Source organism: Heterodontus francisci, chromosome 38 (assembly GCF_036365525.1).
Source record: "Heterodontus francisci isolate sHetFra1 chromosome 38, sHetFra1.hap1, whole genome shotgun sequence".
Taxonomy (NCBI): Eukaryota; Metazoa; Chordata; class Chondrichthyes; order Heterodontiformes; family Heterodontidae; genus Heterodontus; species Heterodontus francisci.
The window spans coordinates 45,515,443-45,538,939 of NC_090408.1; the positions used below are offsets into that span (position 1 = coordinate 45,515,443).

Genomic DNA, 23,497 nt, shown 5'->3' on the forward strand with positions numbered 1-23,497 from the left:
AAACAGGTATGGGAGTAGGCCATACACCCTGCTCCATCATTCAATACAGTCATTTGTATCTTCATCCTCAATCCACCTACCTGCTTCCCATATTCCTTGATTCCACTGAAGTCCAAAAATATATTGATCTCATCCTTGAATATACTCAACAACTGAGTATCCACAGCTCTGCGACAAAATTCCTCCTGCATCTCAGTGTGAAATGACTATCCCCTTATTCTGAGACTGTGACCCCCAACTCTCGACTCTCCAGCCAAGGGAAACATCCTCTCAGCATCTACCCTGTCAAGCCCTCTCAAAATCTTATATGTTTCAATAAGATCACCTCTCATTCTTCTGAACTTTACTATTAGAGAGAGATACAGCACTGAAACAGGCCCTTCGGCCCACCGAGTCTGTGCCAACCATCAACCACCCATTTATACTAATCCTACATTAATACCATATTCCCTACCACATCCCCACCTTCCCTCAATTCTCCTACCACCTACCTACACTAGGGGCAATTTACAACGGCCAATTTACCTATCAACCTGCAAGTCTTTGGCTGTGGGAGGAAACCGGAGCGCCCAGCGGAAACCCACACGGTCACAGGGAGAAATTGCAAACTCCGCACAGGCAGTACCCAGAACTGAACCCGGGTCGCTGGAGCTGTGAGGTGCGCCACTGTGCCACCCAAACTTCTAGACAGTATAGGTCCATTCTACTTGATCTCTCCCCGTAGGGCAACCCTCACATCGTAGGAATCAATCTAGTGAAACTTTGCTGCACCCCTTCTAAGGCAAGTGTTAGACCAGGTGAGGAAGGGGTCTCAGGCTCCCCTCTTGCCCTTTTCCTTTGGCCGTAACAGGGCTTAACTTTTAAAACACCATGTTTTTAGCTTCTCCTCAGGAAGTCCTTGCTCACTGCTCTCTAATTGTAATTAGTTTTAGTTTAGTTTAGAGATACAGCACTGAAACAGGCCCTTCGGCCCACCGAGTCTGTGCCGACCATCAACCACCCATTTATACTAATCCTACACTAATCCCATATTCCTACCACATCCCCACTGTCCCTATATTTCCCTACTACCTAACTATACTAGGGGCAATTTATAATGGCCAATTTACCTACCAACCTGCAAGTCTTTTAGCTTGTGGGAGGAAACCCATGCAGACACAGGGAGAACTTGCAAACTCCACACAGGCAGTACCCAGAATTGAACCCGGGTCGCTGGAGCTGTGAGGCTGCGGTGCTAACCACTGCGCCACTGTGCCAGACAGGTTTTCTCAGGTTTAAACAAGAAAGGTTAAAACTACTAAAAATATGCAACACGACCACACTAGCATGCATATGCGATAAATACACACACAAATAGAGACAGAGGAGGAGAAAGAATTAAAGGGGGAAGGTTTGAAGTAGTAGATGGAAATTCAGTTACTGGTTTTGGGTTGGATGTAAAGTCTTTGATTGAAGTTAAATCTTGCAGTTCTCATTGGGGCCCAGTGCACACTTTCAAACTTGTTTGAAAGAGACACAGAGACAGAGAGACAGAGAGAGAGAGCGAGAGACAGAGAGAGAGAGCGAGAGACAGAGAGAGAGAGCGAGAGACAGAGAGAGAGAGCGAGAGACAGAGAGAGAGAGCGAGAGACAGAGAGAGAGAGCGAGAGACAGAGAGAGAGAGCGAGAGACAGAGAGAGAGAGCGAGAGGCAGAGAGAGAGAGCGAGAGGCAGAGAGAGAGCGAGAGGCAGAGAGAGAGCGAGAGGCAGAGAGAGAGCGAGAGGCAGAGAGAGAGCGAGAGGCAGAGAGAGAGCGAGAGGCAGAGAGAGAGCGAGAGGCAGAGAGAGAGCGAGAGGCAGAGAGAGAGCGAGAGGCAGAGAGAGAGCGAGAGGCAGAGAGAGAGCGAGAGGCAGAGAGAGAGCGAGAGACAGAGAGAGAGCCAGAGACAGAGAGAGAGCCAGAGACAGAGAGAGAGCCAGAGACAGAGAGAGAGCCAGAGAGCCAGAGACAGAGAGAGAGCCAGAGACAGAGAGAGAGCCAGAGACAGAGAGCCAGAGACAGAGAGAGAGCCAGAGACAGAGAGAGAGCCAGAGACAGAGAGAGAGCCAGAGAGCCAGAGAGAGAGAGAGCCAGAGAGCCAGAGACAGAGAGAGAGCCAGAGAGCCAGAGACAGAGAGAGAGCCAGAGACAGAGAGAGAGCCAGAGACAGAGAGAGAGCCAGAGACAGAGAGAGAGCCAGAGACAGAGAGAGAGCCAGAGAGCCAGAGAGAGAGAGAGCCAGAGAGCCAGAGAGAGAGAGCCAGAGAGCCAGAGAGCCAGAGACAGAGCCAGAGAGCCAGAGAGCCAGAGACAGAGAGAGAGCCAGAGAGCCAGAGAGCCAGAGAGCCAGAGAGAGAGCCAGAGAGCCAGAGAGCCAGAGAGCCAGAGAGCCAGAGAGCCAGAGACAGAGAGCCAGAGACAGAGAGAGAGCCAGAGACAGAGAGAGAGCCAGAGAGCCAGAGAGAGAGAGAGCCAGAGAGCCAGAGAGAGAGAGAGCCAGAGAGCCAGAGACAGAGAGAGAGCCAGAGAGCCAGAGAGCCAGAGACAGAGAGAGAGCCAGAGAGCCAGAGAGCCAGAGAGCCAGAGAGAGAGCCAGAGAGCCAGAGAGCCAGAGAGCCAGAGACAGAGAGCCAGAGACAGAGAGCCAGAGACAGAGAGCCAGAGACAGAGAGCCAGAGAGAGAGCCAGAGAGCCAGAGAGCCAGAGAGCCAGAGACAGAGAGAGAGCCAGAGAGCCAGAGACAGAGAGAGAGCCAGAGACAGAGAGAGAGCCAGAGACAGAGAGAGAGCCAGAGACAGAGAGAGAGCCAGAGACAGAGAGAGAGCCAGAGACAGAGAGCCAGAGACAGAGAGCCAGAGACAGAGAGCCAGAGAGAGAGAGCCAGAGAGAGAGAGCCAGAGAGAGAGAGCCAGAGAGAGACAGAGAGAGACAGAGAGAGACAGAGAGAGACAGACAGAGAGAGAGAGAGACAGAGAGAGAGAGAGAGACAGAGAGAGAGAGAGACAGAGAGAGAGACAGAGGGCTGGATTTTACCTTAGGCGGATGGGAATTTGCCACTGATGTGTAAGTCGGTGGCAAACCCGCTTCCGCCTAGACCGGGGATCCGTCCCACATTTTACAGGTCCCTGGGCTTTAATTGTCCCGAAGCGGGACTTGCACCCATTTGAGGGAGGAGGTCCCGCCTCAGTGAGCTGCCGGCCAATCAGCGGGCCGGCAGCTCTTAGTCCCAGCAGCGGCACCAGGAGCGGTGGCCGCTGCTGGGACTGCAGTCCAGCCGACGCCAGGGAGCCTGGAAGGAAGGTAAGTAGGGGTTGCCTCACCAGGGGGATCGGTCCTTCCCTGGTGAGGCTGGAGTGGTCGTTTGAGGGGAGGGGGGCATCTTGGGTTCCGAGGGTGGGTTGGGAGGCGAGGGCGGCCCTCAATCGGGCACCCTGTGCCTGACTGCCATGCCACCGCCCCCCCCCCCCCCCCCCCTGCCGGCTGGAGCAGGAAAGGCCAGCAGCTATCGCTGGGCAGCCTTTCAGGTTCCCAGCACCCCTGCTTGTCATGGGTAAAATACCCGTGGAGCCGGGCGAGGACTGTTAAGTCGCCACTTAAGGGCCTTAATTGGCCTCGGGCAGGCAGGCAGTTTCCCACCCCCCAACCCGCCTGACGCCATAACCTTGGCCATATGCGGAAGCGGGGCGGGTAGGCCTCCCGGAGCCTCCCGTTCAATTTTACACCGCCCCCACACCACCATCCGACCTGCTGGGGCAGCGTAAAATTCAGCCCTATGTTTCTCTTTGGTCTTCAAAAGCCGTCTGTCTCAAAACTTTACTGTTAGCACAATTCAATCAATTCCCAGCTTGACCGGCAGGTTAGTCATGTGACTAGCTCTTCGTTTGAGACAGCATCGCCTGCAAGGTTTGTTGATTCTTCAAAGGTTATGAGATGCACTCAGTGGCGGGGGGGAGGGGGGGTGGAATGCTGGCTCTTGCACAGACAATGACTCTCATTGACTTTTGATCATCACTATTGACAAAACCCATCTGGCTAACTGAATCAGGGAGCACTCCTGTTGTCTCTCTAGGCAACTGTCACTCAGAATGCAGATGTGCAGCCATGTCTTCAGCGAATGCCCTGTGGTCTTTTTAAACAAGTTGTGCTCAAGGTCCAGTAACAGTTCAAATAGTCTTCCATATGGCAAAATTAATATGTTTCCATTTGGCAGGTGTGGCTTCTGTCACACAAGTATATCCTTCCTTAGGTAAGGAGACAGAAACGGCATACAGTGCTCCAGATGTGGTCACACCAAAGCCCCATACAACTGCAGAAAGACATCTTCATTCTTGTACTCCAACCCCCTTGCAATAAAGGCCAATATGCCATTTGCCTTCCTAATTACTTGCTTTGTACCTGCATGCTAACTCGGTTTCTTGTAAAAGAAACTAACATTTAAAAGTCTCTTACCATTTAAAAAATATTCTGACTTTCTATTCTTTCGACCAAAGTGAATGTCACATCTCTCCACATTATACTCCATCACCTCATTGCCCACTCACTTAAGTCTATGTCCCTTTGCAGACTCTTTGCATGCTCCTCACCACTTACTTTTATGCCCAGCTTTGTGTCATTAGTAAATTGGATACATTACACTCAAGCCCCTCATCTAAGTCATTAATATAGATTGTAAATAGCGAGGCCTGGACAACGTATGTCAGCCAAGAGCGACGTCTCAATTCATTCCATCTTCGCTGCCTCCGGAGAATCCTTGGCATCAGGTGGCAGGACCGTATCTCCAACACAGAAGTCCTCGAGGCGGCCAACATCCCCAGCTTATACACACTACTGAGTCAGCGGCGCTTGAGATGGCTTGGCCATGTGAGCCGCATGGAAGATGGCAGGATCCCCAAAGACACATTGTACAGCGAGCTCACCACTGGTATCAGACCCACCAGCCGTCCATGTCTCCGCTTTAAAGACGTCTGCAAACGCGACATGAAATCCTGTGACATTGATCACAAGTCGTGGGAGTCAGTTGCCAGCGTTCACCAGAGCTGGTGGGCAGCCATAAAGGTGTGGCTAAAGTGTGTCGAGTCGAAGAGACTTAGCAGTTGGCAGGAAAAAGGACAGAAGCGCAGGGGGAGAGCCAACTGTGTAACAGCCCCGACAACCAATTTTATCTGCAGCACCTGTGGGAGAGTCTGTCACTCTAGAATTGGCCTTTATAGCCACTCCAGGTGCTGCTCCACAAACCACTGACCACCTCCAGGCACTTACCCATTGTCTCCCGAGACAAGGAGGCCAAAGAAGAGAAGAAAAATAGATGAGAACCAAGAACTGATCCTTGTGACAATCCACTAGTAACAGCTGCCAACTTGAAAATGACTCATTTATTCCTGAACATCCTTGAATAAATAAAAGAAAAATTAATGATCCATTTAAAGCAGGAAATAAGAAATGAAGTCAAGGGCAAAAAAAAATTGAAGAAGAAAAAATTCCAAAAGCAAAAGCACATCTGTATGTAAACAACTCCTGAATTACCTTCTGCATTTTAAATATGGATAAGCTTTAGGTATAAAAAGTGTTTTTAGTAAGAACTGATGTGTACACAAGCACAGTCTGTTATATCTACTTTGATAAAGAGAATACATGTCAGGGAACTGGTGCAAGTTAAGTTACTTGCAGCTCCAAGAGCACGCAGCAGTAAGAAACAAGAATTTAAATTTACAATAGACAGAAGGTAGCTTTACTTAGAACTTTACTCAGGCTAATTCCACTATAAATACAACCTGGCCCTGATCCCCACTCAGCAGCAAAACCTTTACACCATCCTCCTGCAAACTAATCTTTTACACCAGAAGAGCTCTTCTTTGCTACATCAATTTCTCGAAAAGCAAAGGCTTGTCAGTTTAAAATCAAAGTTCCTTTCTGGGTTATAATCAGGATTCAAATGACAGAAAAAGAAAAAAAACAGAAAATGTTGGAAATAATCAGTTTTCACTTCTAAGAAGCTTTCCCTTCTTGTCCTTCTCTACCTGTCTGCAGCCTTTGACATGGTTGAACACTCCATCCTCCTCCAACACCTCTCTACCTATGTCCAGCTGGGAGGGACTGCTCTCACCTGGCTCCATTCTTATCTATCTAATAGTAGCCACACAATCACTTGCAATGTCTTCTTTTCCTGCTCCTGTACCATTACCTCTGGTGTCCCCCAAAGATCGATCCTTGACCCCTTCCTAGTTTTCATCTACATGCTGCCCCTTGGCGATATCATCCTAAAGCACAGCGTTAGTTTTCACATGTACGCTAACACTCAGCTCTACCTCACCACTAATTCTCTCCACTCCTCCACTGTTGCTAAATTATCAGACTGCTTATCCAATATCCAGTACTGGATGAAAAGGAATTTCCTCCACTTAAATAGTGGGACGACTGAAGCCATTATTTTCGGTTCCCACTCCAAACACTATTCCCTAGCTACAGACTCCATCCCTCTCCCTGGCAACAGCCTGAGGCTAAACCAGTCTTGGTGTCACATTTGACTCCAAGATGAGCTTCTGACCTCATATTTGTGCCATCACTAAGACAGTCTATTTCCACCCCCATAACATTGTCCAACTTTGCCCCATCTCAGCATATCTGCTGCTGAAATTCTAGACAGGACTATTCCAATGCACTCCTGACTGGTTTCCCATGTTCTCTCTGTAATCTTCAGGTCATCCAAAATTCTGCTGCCCGTGTCCTAAGTCTGACCACTTGCTCCTGTTTCTCTATCCCCCTGTGCTCACTGACCTAGATTGGCTTCTGGTCAAACAACATCTTGATTTTAAAATTCTCATCCTTGTTTTCAAACCCCTCCATGGCCTTGCCCTCCCTATCTCTGTAATCTCCTCCAGCCCTACAACTCTCAGATATCTGTGCTCCGCTAATTCTGGCTTCTTGAGCATCCCCTATTTTAATCGCTCCACCAATGATGGCTAGGCCTTCAGTTGCCTGGGCCCCAAGCTCTAGAATATCCTCCCTACACCTCTGCACCTCACTTTCCTCCTTTAAGACACTCCATAAAACCTACATCCTTGACCAAGCTTTTGGTCATCTGACCTATTCTCTCCTTTTGTGGTTCAGTGTCATACTTTGTTTTATAATGCTGCTGTAGAGCACCTTGGGATGTTTTATTACATTAAAGGCACTGTATAAGTTGTTGTTATCGAAAGACAAGGTAAAGTTTTGTGGACAAATGCTTTGTCAAAATTGCCAGCTCTCCAATGATGACATCGGAAGCCTACCTTTTAACCTGGTCCTTTCTGACCTGTCATGCGTTTACGGCGTTTTCTGCTCATGACAAGTGCTTTCCCGATAATCCAATGAGTGCCACACAGCCCAAACCAGTCACAACCCCAGCAGACAAGTAATGATGTGCCTAACAACACTTATTTTTCATCCAATGTTTTTCATTGTGTGTCCTCTTTCCCCTTATACAATCTAAGGCAGATGGCACAAAGCATGCACACAGAGCAGTGATCAGTCCATTCAAAGACAGCAGAGAAACCATCAGACGGACATAAACAGCTCCCACGATTAGCGAGAGCTTCAGATTTCCAAACTGACCTCTGCAGAACACAGGGCTCTGTACAAATCACCAGATTATATCTGTCTCCTGTGAAGCACCTAGCGATGTTTTATTATGTTAAAAGGCACTGTATAATTGCAAGCAGTTGTTGCTAAACGAGCAATCTCCAGAATTCTGTCATTTTCCTGCATTCGTTGATTCCTAGCATATCACTTCCATATAATAATTGAGAACATATTCAACACAACGATGTCACATCTTTCCTTGGGACAACTACCATTCATTTGAAAGTTAGGACAGGGGAACACTGGGAGTGACTGAGACCTCTATAGATATCAAAGGACATCACTCTTTACAAAGGTCCGCCATACAGAAATGTTTGAAAACTCAGAGGGGTAAAAGTGCAGTGACAGGCAGCCAAGAAAAAGAGGTAACAGTGGCTGTCACCACCATCCCAGAATCGACATTCCTGACCACAATGCCTGCTCCATATTCAAATCCTACACTGCCCCCACAGCAACAATTACACTTTCATCCCAGTTCACTCAGTATTATTAATTCTAACAACTACACAGAGTGCTCAGCACATCCTGCAGCTCTCATTATCAGTGTATTCAAGCTTTACAAGAAATGAAATCATAATCCAGTCAATCTCCGAACTGTAATAGCGAGGGAGGGAATCCCTCGCCTACATGCTGCCCCGTACTCCAAGGTGTGGTCTCACTCCTACAGCACCCAGCAGTGAATATATCATTGTGTGAAGGGAACATGTTAACAGTGCAGCCAGCCCACAGCCCAATGATTGGGATTAGAAATGAGACAGAATGATGCAGATATTTGAAACACTGTATTTTCTCAGGTATTGACATACTTCCAGATAAGATGCAGAATAGCCAGATGTGCAGTAAAGCTCCTTCCATGTTGCCCAAGGATTTGCATTGATATAGCACCTTTACAATACTGTGGGTGTACATGCATCAAATGGACTGCAGGCTTCAAGAAGGCAGCTCACCACTTTCTCAAGGCAAATTAGGGACATTACAGAGAAAGATCCAGCGAGCAGGGTTGAGGGTCAAATCACACTGGAAATTGTGTGACCCTCTCTCTGCTTTCCTTGCTCTCGCCCCTCCAAGATTCTATTCCTTTCTGTCAGTCTCTTTGGATTTCCCCAATGGTCAAATGTGGGTTAATTAAGGAAAGCCAGCATGGATTTCTTAAGGGAAAATCCTGTTTAACTAACTTGCTGGAGTTTTTTGAGGAGGTAACAGAGAGGGTTGATGAGGGCAATGCTGTTGATGTGGTGTACATTAACTTTCAGAAGGCATTTGGTACAGTGCCACACAACAGACTTGTGAATAAAGTTATAGCTCATGGAATAAAAGGGATGATAGCAACATGGATACGGAATTGGCTGAGTGACAGGAAACAAAGAGTAGTGGTTAATGGATGTTTTTCGGGCTGGAGGAAGGTTTGTAGTGGAGTTTCCCAGGGGTCAGTGTTGGGACCCTTGCTATTCCTGATCAATATTAATGACCCTAGACATTGGTGTACAGGGCACAATTTCAAAGTTTGCAGATGATACGAAACTTGGAAGCATTGTGAAATGTGAGGAGGATGGTGTAGAACTTCAAAAGGATATAGACAAGTTGGTGGAATGGGCAGACAGGTGGCAGATGAATTTCAATACAGAGAAATGTGAAGTGATTCATTTGGACAGGAAGAATATGGAGAGACAATAAAGAATAAAGGCGACAATTCTAAAGTGGGTGCAGGAGCAGAGGGACCTGGGTGTATATGTGCATAAGTCATTGAAGGTGGCAGGACAGGTTGAGAGAGCTGTTAATAAAGCATACAGTATCCTGGGTTTTATTAATAGGGGCATAGAGTACAAGAGCAAGGAGGTTATGTTGAACTTGTATAAGACAATAGTTCGGCCTCAGCTGGAGTATTGTGTCTAGTTCTGGGTGCCACACTTTAAGAAAGGCTAGAGGGCATTGGAGAGAGTACAGAAAAGATTCATGAGAATGGTTCCAGGGATGAAGAATTTCAGTTATGAAGACAGATTGGAGAAGTTAGGACTGTTTTCCTTGAAGAGAAGGCTGAGAGGAGATTTGATAGAGAGATGTTCAAAATCATGAGGGGTCTGGACAGAGTAGATAGAAAGAAACTGTTCCCACTCATGGAAGGATCAAGAACAAGAGAGCACAGATTTAAAGTATTGAGTAAGAGAAGCAAAAGTGACATGAGGAAAAGCTTTTACGCGCAGCGAGTGGTTAAGGTCTGGAATGCGCTGCCTGAGAATGTGGTGGAGGCAGGTTCAATTGAAGCATTCAAAAAGCAATTAGACACTTATATGAAAAGGAAGAATGTGCAGGGTTATGGAGAGAAGGCAGGGGAATGGAACTGAGGAAGTTGCTCTTTTGGAGAACCAGTGCTGACACGATGGGTCGAATGGCCTCCTTCTACATTGAAACAATTCTGTGAAGTTACAAGTGCGTCAATCCTCTGGGGATCTTCTATAGGCATAGAGATAGTAAAAGGGTGGTAAGAGGAGGAGTGCAGCCGATTAGGAACCAAAAAGGGGATTACACGTGGAGGCAGACTGCATAGCTGAGGTACTAAATGAGTACTTTGTATCTGACTTTACCAAGGAAGGAGATAATGCCAAAATCGTAGTGAAAGAGGAGGCAGTTGAGACACTGGTTGGGCTAAAAATTGATAAAGAGGAGATATTAGAAAGGCTGGCTGTACTTAAAGTTGATAAGTCACCAGGACCGGATCAGATGAATGAGGATACTGAGAGAACGAAGGGTGGAAATTGTGGAGGCGCAGGCCATAATCTTCCAATCTTCCATAGATACAGGGGTGATGCCAGAGGAATGGAGAATTGCAAAGTTACACCCATGTTCAGAAAAGAGTGCAAGGATAAACCCAACAACTACAGGTCGATCAGTTTAACCTCGGTAGTGGGAAAGCTTTTAGAAACAATAATCTGGGACTCCTTTACAGCCTTGGTTCAAACATGGACACAAGAGCTGGACTCAAGAGATGAGGCGGGAGTGACTGCCCTTGACGTCAAGGCAGCATTTGACCGAGTATGGCATCAAGGAGCCCCAGCAAAACTGGAGTCAATGGGAATCAGGAGGAAAACTCTCCGCTGGTTGGAGTCGTACCTAGCGCAAAGGAAGATGGTTGTGGTAGTTGGAGGTCAATCATCTGAGCTCCAGGACATCACTGCAGGAGTTCCTCAGGGTAGTGTCCTAGGCCCAACCATCTTCAGCTACTTCATCAATGACCTTCCTTCAATCATAAGATCAGAAGTGGGGATGTTCGCTGATGATTGCACAATGTTCAGCACCATTTGTGACTCCTCAGATACTGAAGCAGTCTGTGTAGAAATGCAGCAAGACCTGGACAATATCCAGGCTTGGGCTGATGAGTGGCAATTAACATCTGCGCAACACAAATGCCAGGCAATGGCCATCTCCAATAAGAGAATCTACCCATCTCCCCTTGACATTCAGTAACACTACCATCACTGAATCCCCCACTCTCAACATCCTGGGGGTTACCATTGACCAGAAACGGAACTGGACCAGCCATATAAATACCATGGCTACAAGAGCAGGTCAGAGGCTAAGAATTCTGTGGCGAGTAACTCACCTCCCAACTCCGCAAAGCCTGCCCACCATCGACAAGGCACAAGTCAGGAGTGTGATGGAATACTCTCCACTTGCCCGGATGGATGCAGCTCCAACAACACTCAAGAAGCTCAGCACCATCCAAGACAAAGCAGCGCACTTGATTGTTTGTGGATGGGGTGCCATTCACTCCCTCCACTACCAACACACATTGGCAGCAGTGTGTACCATCTACAAGATGCACTGCAGCAACGCACCAAGGCTCCTTAGACAGCACCTTCCAAACCCGCAACCTCTATCACCTAGAATGACAAGGATAGCAGATGCATGGGAACACCACCACCTGCAAGTTCCCATCCAAGCCACACACCATCCTGACTTGGAACTATATCTCCGTTCCTTCACTGTCGCTGGGTCAAAAGCCTAGAACTTCCTAACAGCACGATTGGTGTACCTACCCCCCAAGGACTGCAGTGGTTCAAGAAGGTAGCTCACCATCCCCTTCTCAAGGGCAATTAGGGATGGCCTGGCCAGCATTGCCCACATCCCTTGAATTAATTTTTTAAAATCAAATAATTTGGACAAATGTGGATTAATTAAGGAAAACCAGCACGGATTTAAGGTCAAATTGTGTTTAAACTAATTTGATAGAGTTTTTTGAAGAGGTAATGGAGAGAGTTGATGAGGGTAATGGAGAGAGTTGATGAGGGTAATGGCTACTGAAAGAATCTGATAAAGTGCCACATATCAGGCTTGTCAGCAAAGGTGAAGCCCATGGAATAAAAGGGACAGTGGCAGCATGAATAGGAAATTTGCTGAGTGACAGATATATAATGAGGTAGGGTACCAGTGGATTGGAAAACCGTTAATGTATCACCCCTATTCAAGCAAGGAGGGAGACAGAAAGCAGGAAACTACACACCAGTTAGCTTATCAGTCATTGGGAAAATGCTGGAGTCCATTATTAAGGAAGAAATAGCAGGACATTTAGAAAAACATAATGCAATCAAACAGAGATAACATGGTTTTATGAAAGGGAAATCACGTTTGACAAATTTGTTAGAGTTCTTTGAGGATATAACAAGCCGAGTGGATAAAGGGGAACCGGTAGAAGTAGTGTATTTGGATTTTCAGAAGGCATTTGATAAGGTGCCACATAAAAGGTTATTGCACAAAATAAGAGCTCAGGGTATTGGGGGTAATGTGTTGGCATGGATTGAGGACTGGCTAACACACAGAAGGCAGAGAGTCGGGATCAATGGGTCTTTTTCAGGTTGGAAAGCTGTAACTAGTGGGGTGCCACAAGGATCGGTCCTAGGGCCTCAACTATTTACTATCTATATTAATGACTTAGAGGAAGGGACAGAGTGTAGTGTATCCAAATTTTCTGACAATACAAAAATAGATGGGAAGGCATGTTGTGATGAGGACACAAAGAATCTGCAAAGGGATATAGATAGGTTAAGTGAGTGGGCAAAAACTTGGAAGTTGGAGTTCAATGTGGGAAAGTGTGAGGTCATCCACTTTGGTAGGAAGAATAAAAAGGCAGATTATTATTTAGATGGAGAAAGACTACAAAATACTGCAGTACAGAGGGATCTGAGTGTTCTTGTACATGAAACACAAAAAGGTAGCATGCAGGTGCAGCAGGTAATTAGAAATGCAAATGGAATTTTGGCCTTTATTACTGGGGGTTAGAGTTTAAAAATAGGGAAGTCTTGTTGCAACTGTACAGGGTGTTGGTGAGGCCACACCTGGAGTACTGTGTACAGTTTTGATCCCCCTATTTAAAGAAGGATATACTAGTATTGGAGGCAGTTCAGAAAAGGTTCACTAGGCTGATTCCTGGGATGAAGGGGTTGTCTTCATCAAGAACGGCTGAACAGGTTAGGCCTTTATTCATTGGAGTTTAGAAGAATAAGAGGTGATCTTGTAGAAACATATAAGATTCTCAGGGGGCTTGACAGGGTAGATGTTGAGAATATGTTTCCACTGGTGGGGAAATGTCGAACTAGGGAACATAGTTACAGAATAAGGGGTCACACATTTAAAACTGAGATGCGAAGGAATTTCTTCTCTCAGAGGGTGGTGAATCTCTGGAATTCTCTGCCTCAGAGAGTTGTGGAGGCTGGGTCACTAAATAGAACATAGAACATTACAGCGCAGTACAGGCCCTTCGGCCCTCGATGTTGCGCCAACCTGTGAAACCATCTGACCTAAACTATTCCATTTTCATCCATATGTCTATCCAATGACCACTTAAATGCCCTTAAAGTTGGCGAGTCTACTACTGTTGCAGGCAGGGCATTCCACACCCTTACTACTCTCTGAGTAAAGAAACTACCTCTGACATCTGTCCTATATCTATCACCCCTCAACTTAAAGCTATGTCCCTTCGTGTTTGCCATCACCATCCGAGGAAAAAGACTCTCACTATCCACCCTATCTAACCCTCTGATTATCTTATATGTCTCTATTAAGTCACCTCTCCTCCTCCTTCTCTCCAACGAAAACAACCTCAAGTCCCTCAGCCTTTCCTCGTAAGACCTTCCTTCCATACCAGGCAACATCCTAGTAAATCTCCTCTGCACCCTTTCCAAAGCTTCCACATCCTTCCTATAATGCGGTGACCAGAACTGCACGCAATACTCAAGGTGCGGCCGCACCAGAGTTTTGTACAGCTGCAGCATGACCTCGTGGCTCCGAAACTCGATCCCCCTACTAATAAAAGCTAACACACCATATGCCTTCTTAACAGCCCTATTAACCTGGGTGGCAACTTTCAGAGATTTATGTACCTGGACACCAAGATCTCTCTGTTCATCTACACTACCAAGAATCTTCCCATTAGCCCAGTACTCTGCATTCCTGTTACTCCTTCCAAAGTGAATCACCTCACACTTTTCCGCATTAAACTCCATTTGCCATCTCTCAGCCCAGCTCTGCAGCCTATCTATGTCCCTCTGTACCCTACAACATCCTTCGGCGCTATCCACAACTCCACCGACCTTCGTGTCATCCGCAAATTTACTAACCCACCCTTCTACACCCTCATCCAGGTCATTTATAAAATTGACAAACAGCAGTGGCCCCAAAACAGATCCTTGCGGTACACCACTAGTAACTAAACTCCAGGATGAACATTTGCCATCAACCACCACCCTCTGTCTTCTTTCAGCTAGCCAATTTCTGATCCAAAGCACTAAATCACCTTCAATCCCATACTTCCGTATTTTCTGCAATAGCCTACCGTGGGGAACCTTATCAAACGCCTTACTGAAATCCATATACACCACATCCACGGCTTTACCCTCATCCACCTGTTTGGTCACCTTCTCAAAAAACTCAATAAGGTTTGTGAGGCACGACCTACCCTTCACAAAACCGTGCTGACTATCGCTAATGAACTTATTCTTTTCAAGATGATTATAAATCCTATCTCTTATAAGCTTTTCCAACATTTTACCCACAACCGAAGTAAGGCTCACAGGTCTATAATTACCAGGGCTGTCTCTACTCCCCTTCTTGAACAAGGGGACAACATTTGCTATCCTCCAGTCTTCCGGCACTATTCCTGTCGACAATGACGACATAAAGATCAAGGACAAAGGCTCTGCAATCTCCTCCCTGGCTTCCCAGAGAATCCTAGGATAAATCCCATCTGGCCCAGGAGACTTATCTATTTTCACACTTTCCAAAATTGCTAACACCTCCTCCTTGTGAACCTCAATCCCATCTAGCCTAGTAGTCTGTATCTCAGTATTCTCCTCGACAACATTTTCTTTCTCTACTGTAAATACTGACGAAAAATATTCATTTAACGCTTCCCCTATCTCCTCTGATTCCACACACAACTTCCCACTACTATCCTTGATTGGCCCTAATCTAACTCTAGTCATTCTTTTATTCCTGATATACCTATAGAAAGCCTTAGGGTTTTCCCTGATCCTATCCGCCAATGACTTCTCGTGTCCTCTCCTCGCTCTTCTTAGCTCTCCCTTTAGATCCTTCCTGGCTAGTTTGTAACTCTCAAGCGCCCTAACTGAGCCTTCACGTCTCATCCTAACATAAGCCTTCTTCTTCCTCTTGACAAGCGCTTCAACTTCTTTAGTAAACCACGGCTGTCTCGCTCGACAACTTCCTCCCTGCCTGACAGGTACATACTTATCAAGGACACGCAGTAGCTGCTCCTTGAATAAGCTCCACATTTCGATTGTGCCCATCCCCTGCAGTTTCCTTCCCCATCCTACGCATCCTAAATCTTGCCTATTCGCATCATAATTTCCTTTCCCCCAGCTATAATTCTTGCCCTGCGGTATATACCTGTCCCTGCCCATCGCTAAGGTAAACCTAACCGAATTGTGATCACTATCACCAAAGTGCTCACCTACATCTAAATCAAACACCTGGCCGGGTTCATTTCCCAGTACCAAATCCAATGTGGCATCGCCCCTGGTTGGCCTGTCTGCATACTGTGTCAGAAAACCCTCCTGCACACACTGGACAAAAACTGACCCATCTAAAGTACTCAAACTATAGTATTTCCAGTCAATATTTGGAAAGTTAAAGTCCCCCATAACAACTACCCTGTTACTCTCGCTCCTGTCGAGAATCATCTTCGCTATCCTTTCCTCGACATCTCTGGAACTATTCGGAGGTCTATAGAAAACTCCCAACAGGGTGACCTCTCCTCTCCTGTTTTTAACCTCGGCCCATACTACCTCAGTAGACGAGTGCTCAAACGTCCTTTCTGCCGCCGTAATACTCTCCTTGATTAACAATGCCACACCCCCCCCCCCCCCCTCTTTTACCATCTTCTCTGTTCTTACTGAAACATCTAAATCCCGGAACCTGCAACATCCATTCCTGTCCCTGCTCTACCCATGTCTCCGAAATGGCCACAACATCGAGATCCCAGGTACCAACCCATGCTGCAAGCTCACCCACCTTATTCCGGATGCTCCTGGCGTTGAAGTAGACACACTTTAAACCAAGTTCTTGCTTGCCAGTGCCCTCTTGCGTCCTTGTAACCTTATCCCTGACCTCACTACTCTCAACATCCTGTACACTGGAACTACAATTTAGGTTCCCATCCCCCTGCTGAATTAGTTTAAACCCCCCGAAGAGCACTAGCAAATCTCCCCCCCCAGGATATTGGTACCCCTCTGGTCCAGGTGAAGACCATCCTGTTTGTAGAGGTCCCACCTTCCCCAGAAAGAGCCCCAATTATCCAGGAAACCAAAACCCTCACTCCTACACCATCCCTGCAGCCACGTGTTCAACATACAAGAGGAGGTAGATCGATTTTTGAAATCTCGGGGAGTCGAGGGTTCGGCAGAGCAGGCCCGAAAGAGGAGTTGGGGCCTGGGACAGATTAGCCATGATCGTATTGAATGGCGGGGCTGAATGGCCTACTCCTGCCCCTATTTCTTATGTCCTTACATACCGCAGAGATTGGTATTAGTACCACTGCTTTTCTTGATCTATATCAATGATCTAGACTTGGGTGTACAGGACACAATTTCAAAATTTGCCAATGACACAAAACTTGGAAGTATTGTGAACTGTAAGGAAGATAGTGATAGACTTCAAGAGGACATAGACAGACTGGTAGAATGGATAGACACGTGGCGGATGAAATTTAATGTAGAGAAGTGTGAAGTGATACATTTTAGTAGGAAGAATGAGGAGAGGCAATTAGGAGAGGCGGTGGCGTACTGGTATTGTCACTGGACTAGTAACCCAGAGACCCAGGTATTGCTCTGGGGACATGGGTTCGAATCCCACCACAGCAGAAGGTGGAATTTGAATTCAATTAATAAATCTGGAATTTAAAGCTAGTCTAATGATGGCCATGAAACCATTGTTGATTGTTGTAAAAACCCATCTGGTTCACTAATGTCCTTACCTGGTCTGGCCTACATGTGACTCCAGATCCACAGCAATGTGGTTGACTCTTACATGCCTTAGAAATGGCCTAGCAAGCCACTCAGTTTAAGGGCAATTAGGGACGGGCAATAAATGCTGGCCTGGCCAGCGATGCCCACATCCCATGAATGAATAACAAAAAAATATTAAATAAAGGGGGTAGAGGAGCAGAGAGACCTGTGTAATATGTGCACAAATCATTGAAGGCACGATAGGTTGAAAAAGAGATTAATAAGGCATACGGCATTCCTGGGCTTTATAAATAGGCATAGAGTTCAAAAGCAAGGAAATTATAAAAGGTAAACCTTTATAAAACACTGGTTCGGCCTCAACTGGAGTATTGCGTCCAATTCTGGACACCACTCTTTAGAAAGGATGCAGAAAAGATTTACAAGAATGGTTCCAGGGATGAGGGACTTCAGTTATGAGGTTAGATTGGAGATGCTGGGGCTTAGAGAAGAGAAGGCTGAAAGAAGATTTGATATAGGCATTCAAAATCATGAGGGGTCAAGACAGAGTAGAGAGAGAGAAAATGTTCCCATTGGCAGGCTATGGAGAAAAGGCAGGGGAGTGAGACTAGCTGAGTAGCTCTCACAAACAGCTGGCACGGACACTATGGGCTGAATGGCCTCATTGTGTTATAACCCTTCCATGGCTCGATGAGAGCATTGTGAATTACAAGTTCACATCTTCCAGATCACTGCCAACTCCCTGCTGGGATTGTGTTGCACAATTTCAGTTAAAATACATAGTTTACACCATAGTAACCAACAACACATATAATTGATGAGGTATAAAGTCCTGTCAAGTGACTTTATAATCTTTTAGGAGCACCTGAAAATGTATGACTTTGAGAGAATTTTTTTTAAGCGAACATTTAAACTTTAACTCTCAAACAGTATATTATGTTAGGCCAGGCTGCATAGAGAGACAGTCACTGCAAGAGGTAGTGAAAGAGAAAAGAGAAGGGTATTCAATGAAGGCCTTTAACACAAACAATTACTCTCCACAACCAGAGCCTTTCTCCGAGTCCCCATTGATACTGCTGCACTGACCAGGGAAACATATTCAAAAAATCTACAGAACTGACCACTGTGTTTATGTTCAGTTTAAACGAGGTCAATGATCAACATAAAATCTATCCATTCTGAGGAAAGGTCATCATCGACTTGGAACATTATCTCAGTATCTCTCTCTACAGATGCTGCCAGGGGGTGTGGGGATGCGAGGGGCGTGGAGGCAGGCGATGCAGTGGGGGGGGGGGATGGTGGGAGGTGGAGATTGTGGGGGGAGATGTGAGGCAGAGATTGTGGGGGGAGATGTGAGGCAATGGAAGAATGAAATCGAGGATGATTATTTTCAAGTCAGGGTGTTGGGCCGGGAGCCAATGTAGGTCAGTGAGGATAGGGCTGGTGGGCAAGAATGGTGCACAATGAGGGGCCCAAAGCTTTAGAGCAGCTGACATTTACTGAACATGTCGGCTGTCCAGGACAGTATTTGAATAGTGAGTCTGCAGCTGACAAAGGCATGGCTGAGGGTTACAGCAACAGATATTTGATAAAAGCAAAATACTGCGGATGCTGGAAATCTGAAACAAAAACAAGAAATGCTGGACTCACTCAGCAGGTCTGGCAGCATCTGTGGAAAGAGAAGCAGAGTTAACGTTTCGGGTCAGTGACCCTTCTTCAGAACTGACAAATATTAGAAAAGTCACAGATTATAAGCAAGTGAGGTGGGGGTGGGGCAAGAGATAACAAAGGAGAAGGTGCAGATTGGACCAGGCCACATAGCTGACCAAAAGGTCACGGAGCAAAGGCAAACAATATGTTAATGGTGTGTTGAAAGACAAAGCATTAGTACAGATTAGGTGTGAATACACTGAATATTGAACAGCAGCAAGTGCAAACCTGAAAAAAAACAGTGGGTAAGCAAACTGAACAAACTAAGATGAAATGAAATAAATGCAAAAAAAAGATTGTAAAAAACGTAAAAAAGAATGTAAAAAAAAGGAAGAAAAAATAACTAAAAATGAAAGTAAAATGGGAGGGCTGTTATGCTCTGAAATTATTGAACTCAATGTTCAGTCCGGCAGGCTGTAGTGTGCCTAATCGGTAGATGAGATGCTGTTCCTCGAGCTTGCGTTGATGTTCACTGGAACACTGCAGCAATCCCAGGACAGAGATGTGAGCATGAGAGCAGGGGGGAGTGTTGAAATGGCAAGCAACCGGAAGCTCAGGGTCCTGCTTGCGGACTGAGCGGAGGTGTTCCGCAAAGCGGTCACCCAGTCTGCGCTTGGTCTCCCCAATGTAGAGGAGACCACACTGTGAGCAGCGAGTACAGTATACTACATTGAAAGAAGTACAAGTAAATCACTGCTTCACCTGAAAGGAGTGTTTGGGGCCTGGGATAGTGAGGAGAGAGGAGGTAAATGGGCAGGTATTACACCTCCTGCGATTGCAAGGGAAGGTGCCCTGGGACGGGGACGAGGTGGTGGGGGGTAATGGAGGAGTGGACCAGGGTGTCGCGGAGGGAACGATCCCTTCGGAATGCTGACAGGGGAAGGGAGGGGAAGATGCGACTGGTAGTGGCATCACGCTGGAGGTGGCGAAAATGGCGGAGGATGATCCTTTGGATATGGAGGCTGGTGGGATGAAAAGTGAGGACAAGGGGAACCCTGTCACGGTTCTGGGAGGGAGGGGAAGGGGTGAGGGGTGGAGATATTTGATGTTGGGTTGTAGTGAGGCAATGTTACAGAGGTGGATGTCGGATGTCTGGAGAGGACACGGGGTCAGAAGCTAAGCTGAAGTTTGATGGGACTGAAGTCCAACCCAAGACAAGAAACAGTGGAAATGTTCAGCAGCCTCTGTGCAGAGAGAAGCAGAGTTCATGTTTCAGCTCAGTGACCTCTCCCATCCTGGAATGTCTACACTGCTCTCACCAGCTTCCATCATCCAACTCCAGCAGAGACTCGGCGGCCTTCACTTCCCGCTCCCGCTCCCGCTCCCACACCATTCTCCCCGGGATCACCGGAGAAACCACCTTTAACCTCCTCCAGAGAAATACCGAGTCTGAACCGGAACAAAACCAATATCTGAATCCGGGTCGCGAGCGGAGATTCCGTGCGGATTTTAATCGCGAGTTTGTTTGGCGGCGGAAACCCCCCCCGACCCCAGTTACCGGCTGAGCGGCTCCACTCCCAGAGGACAGGACACAGCAAACCCCGAGTAATCCAGCGGAAACCCCGCCCCGCCCAGTCTGGGGGAGGAGGGAGGGAGGGAAGGGGGAGGAGGAGAGGGGGGAAGGAGGAGGAGAGGGGGGAAGGGGAGGAGAGGGGAAGGAGGGAGGAGGGAGGGAGAGGGAAGGGGGAGGGAGGGAAGGGGGAGGAGGAGAGGGGGAAGGGGGAGGAGAGGGGAGAGGGGAGGAGGGAGGAGGGAGGGAGAGGGGAGAGGGAAGGAGGGAGGAGGGAGGGAGAGGGAAGGAGGGGAGAGGGAAGGAGGGGAGAGGGAAGGAGGGAGGAGGGGAGGGGAGGGGGGAGGAGAGGGAGAGGGAAGGGGGGAGGAGGGAGGGAGAGGGAAGGGGGGAGGAGGGAGGGAGAGGGAAGGGGGGAGGAGGGAGGGAGAGGGAAGGGGGGAGGAGGGAGGGAGAGGGAAGGGGGGAGGAGGGAGGGAGAGGCGAGAGGGAAGGGGGGAGGAGGGAGGGAGAGGGAAGGGGGAGGAGGGAGGGAGAGGGAAGGGGAGGAGGGAGGGAGAGGGAAGAGGAGGGAGGGAGAGGGAAGGGGAGGAGGGAGAGGGAAGGGGAGGAGGGAGAGGGAAGGGGAGGAGGGAGGGGGAAGGGGAGGAGGGAGGGAGAGGGAAGGGGAGGAGGGAGGGAGAGGGAAGGGGAGGAGGGAGAGGGAAGGGGAGGAGGGAGAGGGAAGGGGGGGAGGAGGGAGGGAGAGGGAGGGGGAGGAGGGAAGGGGGGAGGAGGGAGGGAGAGGGAAGGGGGGAGGAGGGAGGGAGAGGGAAGGGGGGAGGAGGAGGGAGAGGGAAGGGGGGAGGAGGGAGGGAGGGAAGGGGAGGAGGGAGGGAGGGAAGGGGGAGGAGAGAGGGAGGGAAGGGGGAGGAGGGAGGGAAGGGGGAGGAGGGAGGGAAGGGGGAGGAGAGAGGGAAGGGGGAGGAGAGGGAAGAGGGGAGGAGAGAGGGAAGGGGGAGGAGAGGGAAGAGGGGGAGGAGAGAGGGAAGAGGGGAGGAGGGAAGGGGGGAGGAGGGAGGGAGAGGGAAGGGGGGAGGAGGGAGGGAGGAGGGAGGAGAGGGAAGGGGGGAGGAGGGAGGGAGGGAGGAGGGAGGGAGAGGGGAGGAGGGAGGGAGGGAGGAGGGAGGGAGAGGGGAGGAGGGAGGGAGGGGAGGAGGGAGGGAGAGGGAAGGGGAGGAGGGAGAGGGAAGGGGGGAGGAGGGAGGGAAGGGGGGAGGGGGAGAGGGAAGGGGGAGGAGGGAGGGAGAGGGAAGGGGGGAGGAGGGAGGGAGAGGGAAGGGGGAGGAGAGAGGGAAGGGGGGAGGAGGAAGGGGAGGAGAGAGGAAGGGGGAGGAGAGAGGGAAGAGGGGGAGGAGAGGGAAGAGGGGAGGAGAGGGGAAAGGGGGAGGAGAGGGGGAAGGGGGAGGAGAGAGGGAAGAGGGGAGGAGAGAGGGAGGAGGGAGGGAGAGGGAAGGGGGAGGAGGGAGGGAGAGGGAAGGGGGGAGGAGGGAGGGAGAGGGAAGGGGGGAGGAGGGAGGGAGAGGAAGGGGGGAGGAGGGAGGGAGAGGGAAGGGGGAGGAGGGAGGGAGAGGGAAGGGGGGAGGAGGGAGGGAGAGGGAAGGGGGGAGGAGGGAGGGTGAGGGAAGGGGGGAGAGGGTGAGGGGGGGGAGAGAGGGTAAGGGGGGGAGGGGGGAAGGGGGAGGTGAGGGGGAAGGGGGAGGAGAGAGGGAAGGGGGGAGGAGAGAGGGAAGAGGGGGTGGAGAGAGGGAGGGGGGAGGAGGGAGGGAGGGAAGGGGGAGGAGGGAGGGAGAGGGAAGGGGGGAGGGGGGAGGAGGGTGGAGTGGGTTGGGGGGAGAGGGAGGGAGAGGGAAGGGGGGTGGTGGGAGAGGGATGGGGGTGGAGGGTGGGTTGGGGAGGTGGGGAGGGGGGGAGAGGGGGGGAGGAGGGAGAGGGGGGAGGGGGTGGGGAGTGGGTTGGGTGATGGGGGAGAGGGAGGGGGAAGGAGGGAGAGGGAAGGGGGGAGGAGGGAGGGTGAGGGTTGGGGGGTGGGTGGGAGAGGGAAGGGGGGAGGGGGAGGGGAGGAGGTGGGTTGGGTGGGGAAGGGGTGGAGGATGGGGGAGGAAGGAGGGTGGAGGGGGGTGAGGGAGGGAGAGGGGAGGAGGGTGAGGGAGGGGTGGAGGGAGAGGGAGTGGGAGAGGAGGAGGGAGGGGGAGGAGGGAGAGGGAGGGGGAGAGGAGGGGAGGAAGGAGGGGGAGAGGAAGGGGGGGAGGGGGGAGTGGGAAGGGGGAGGAGGGAGGGGTGGGAAGGGGGAGGGGGAGGAGAGGGTTGGGGGTGGTGGGTGGGAGAGGGAAGGGGGAGGAGGAGGGAGGAGAGAGGGAAGGGGGGAGGAGGAAGGGGGAGGTGAGAGGGAAGGGGGGAGGTGAGAGGGAGGGGGAGGAGAGAGGGAAGGGGGAGGAGGGAGGGAGGGTTGGGGGGAGAGGGAAGGGGGGAGGAGGGTGGGAGAGGGAAGGGGGGAGGAGGGTGGGAGAGGGAAGGGGGGAGGAGGGTGGGGAGTGGGAAGGGGGGAGGTGGGTGAGGGTGAGGGAAGGGGGAGGAGGGTGAGGGAAGGGGGGTGGTGGAGAGGGATGGGGGAGGTGGGAGAGGGAAGGGGGAGGAGGGAGGGGGAGGAGGGTGAGGGAAGGGGAGGAGGGAAGGGGGAGGAGGGAAGGGGGAGGAGGGAGAGGGAAGGGGGGAGGAGGGAGGGAGAGGGAAGGGGGAGGAGGGAGGGAGTGGGAAGGGGGGAGGAGGGAGAGGGAAGGGGAGGAGGAGAGGGAAGGGGGGAGGAGGGAGAGGGAAGGGGGAGGAGGGAGAGGGAAGGTGAGGTGAGAAGGAGGGGGAGGGGGGAAGGGGGAGGAGGGAGGAGAGGGAAGGAGCGGGAGGGAGAGGAAGGGGAGGAGGGAGGAGAGGGAGAGGAGGCGGGAGGGAGGAGGGGAAGGAGGCTGGGAGCGAGAGGGAAGGGGGAGGGGAGGGAAGGAGGCGGGAGGGGAGAGGAAGGGGGAGGAGGGAGGGAGAGGGAAGGAGGCGGGAGCGAGAGGGAAGGGGAGGAGGGAGGGAAGGGGGAGGAGGGAGAGGGAAGGGGGGAGGAGGGAGGGAGAGGGAAGGGGGAGG

At 49.9% G+C, this 23,497-nt stretch overlaps 1 protein-coding gene across 2 annotated transcripts in view; it reads right to left on the reverse strand.

Moving 5' to 3' along the window:
• The window catches only part of sqor (sulfide quinone oxidoreductase), a 66,892-nt gene extending 46,470 nt beyond the window's left edge, over window positions 1-20,422 (reverse strand). The window contains exon 1 of one of the 2 annotated variants that reach the window (XM_068018337.1): window positions 20,318-20,422. Coding sequence is in view for 1 of the 2 variants with exons in the window: in XM_068018336.1 (XP_067874437.1) it covers window positions 20,079-20,091 (13 nt within the window). In the remaining variant the exon portion in view is untranslated. Of the gene's footprint in view, window positions 1-20,078; window positions 20,255-20,317 lie in introns of those variants that run through there. The other variant, XM_068018336.1, reaches the window with a different exon arrangement.
• Between the last annotated feature and the right edge of the window lie 3,075 nt (window positions 20,423-23,497).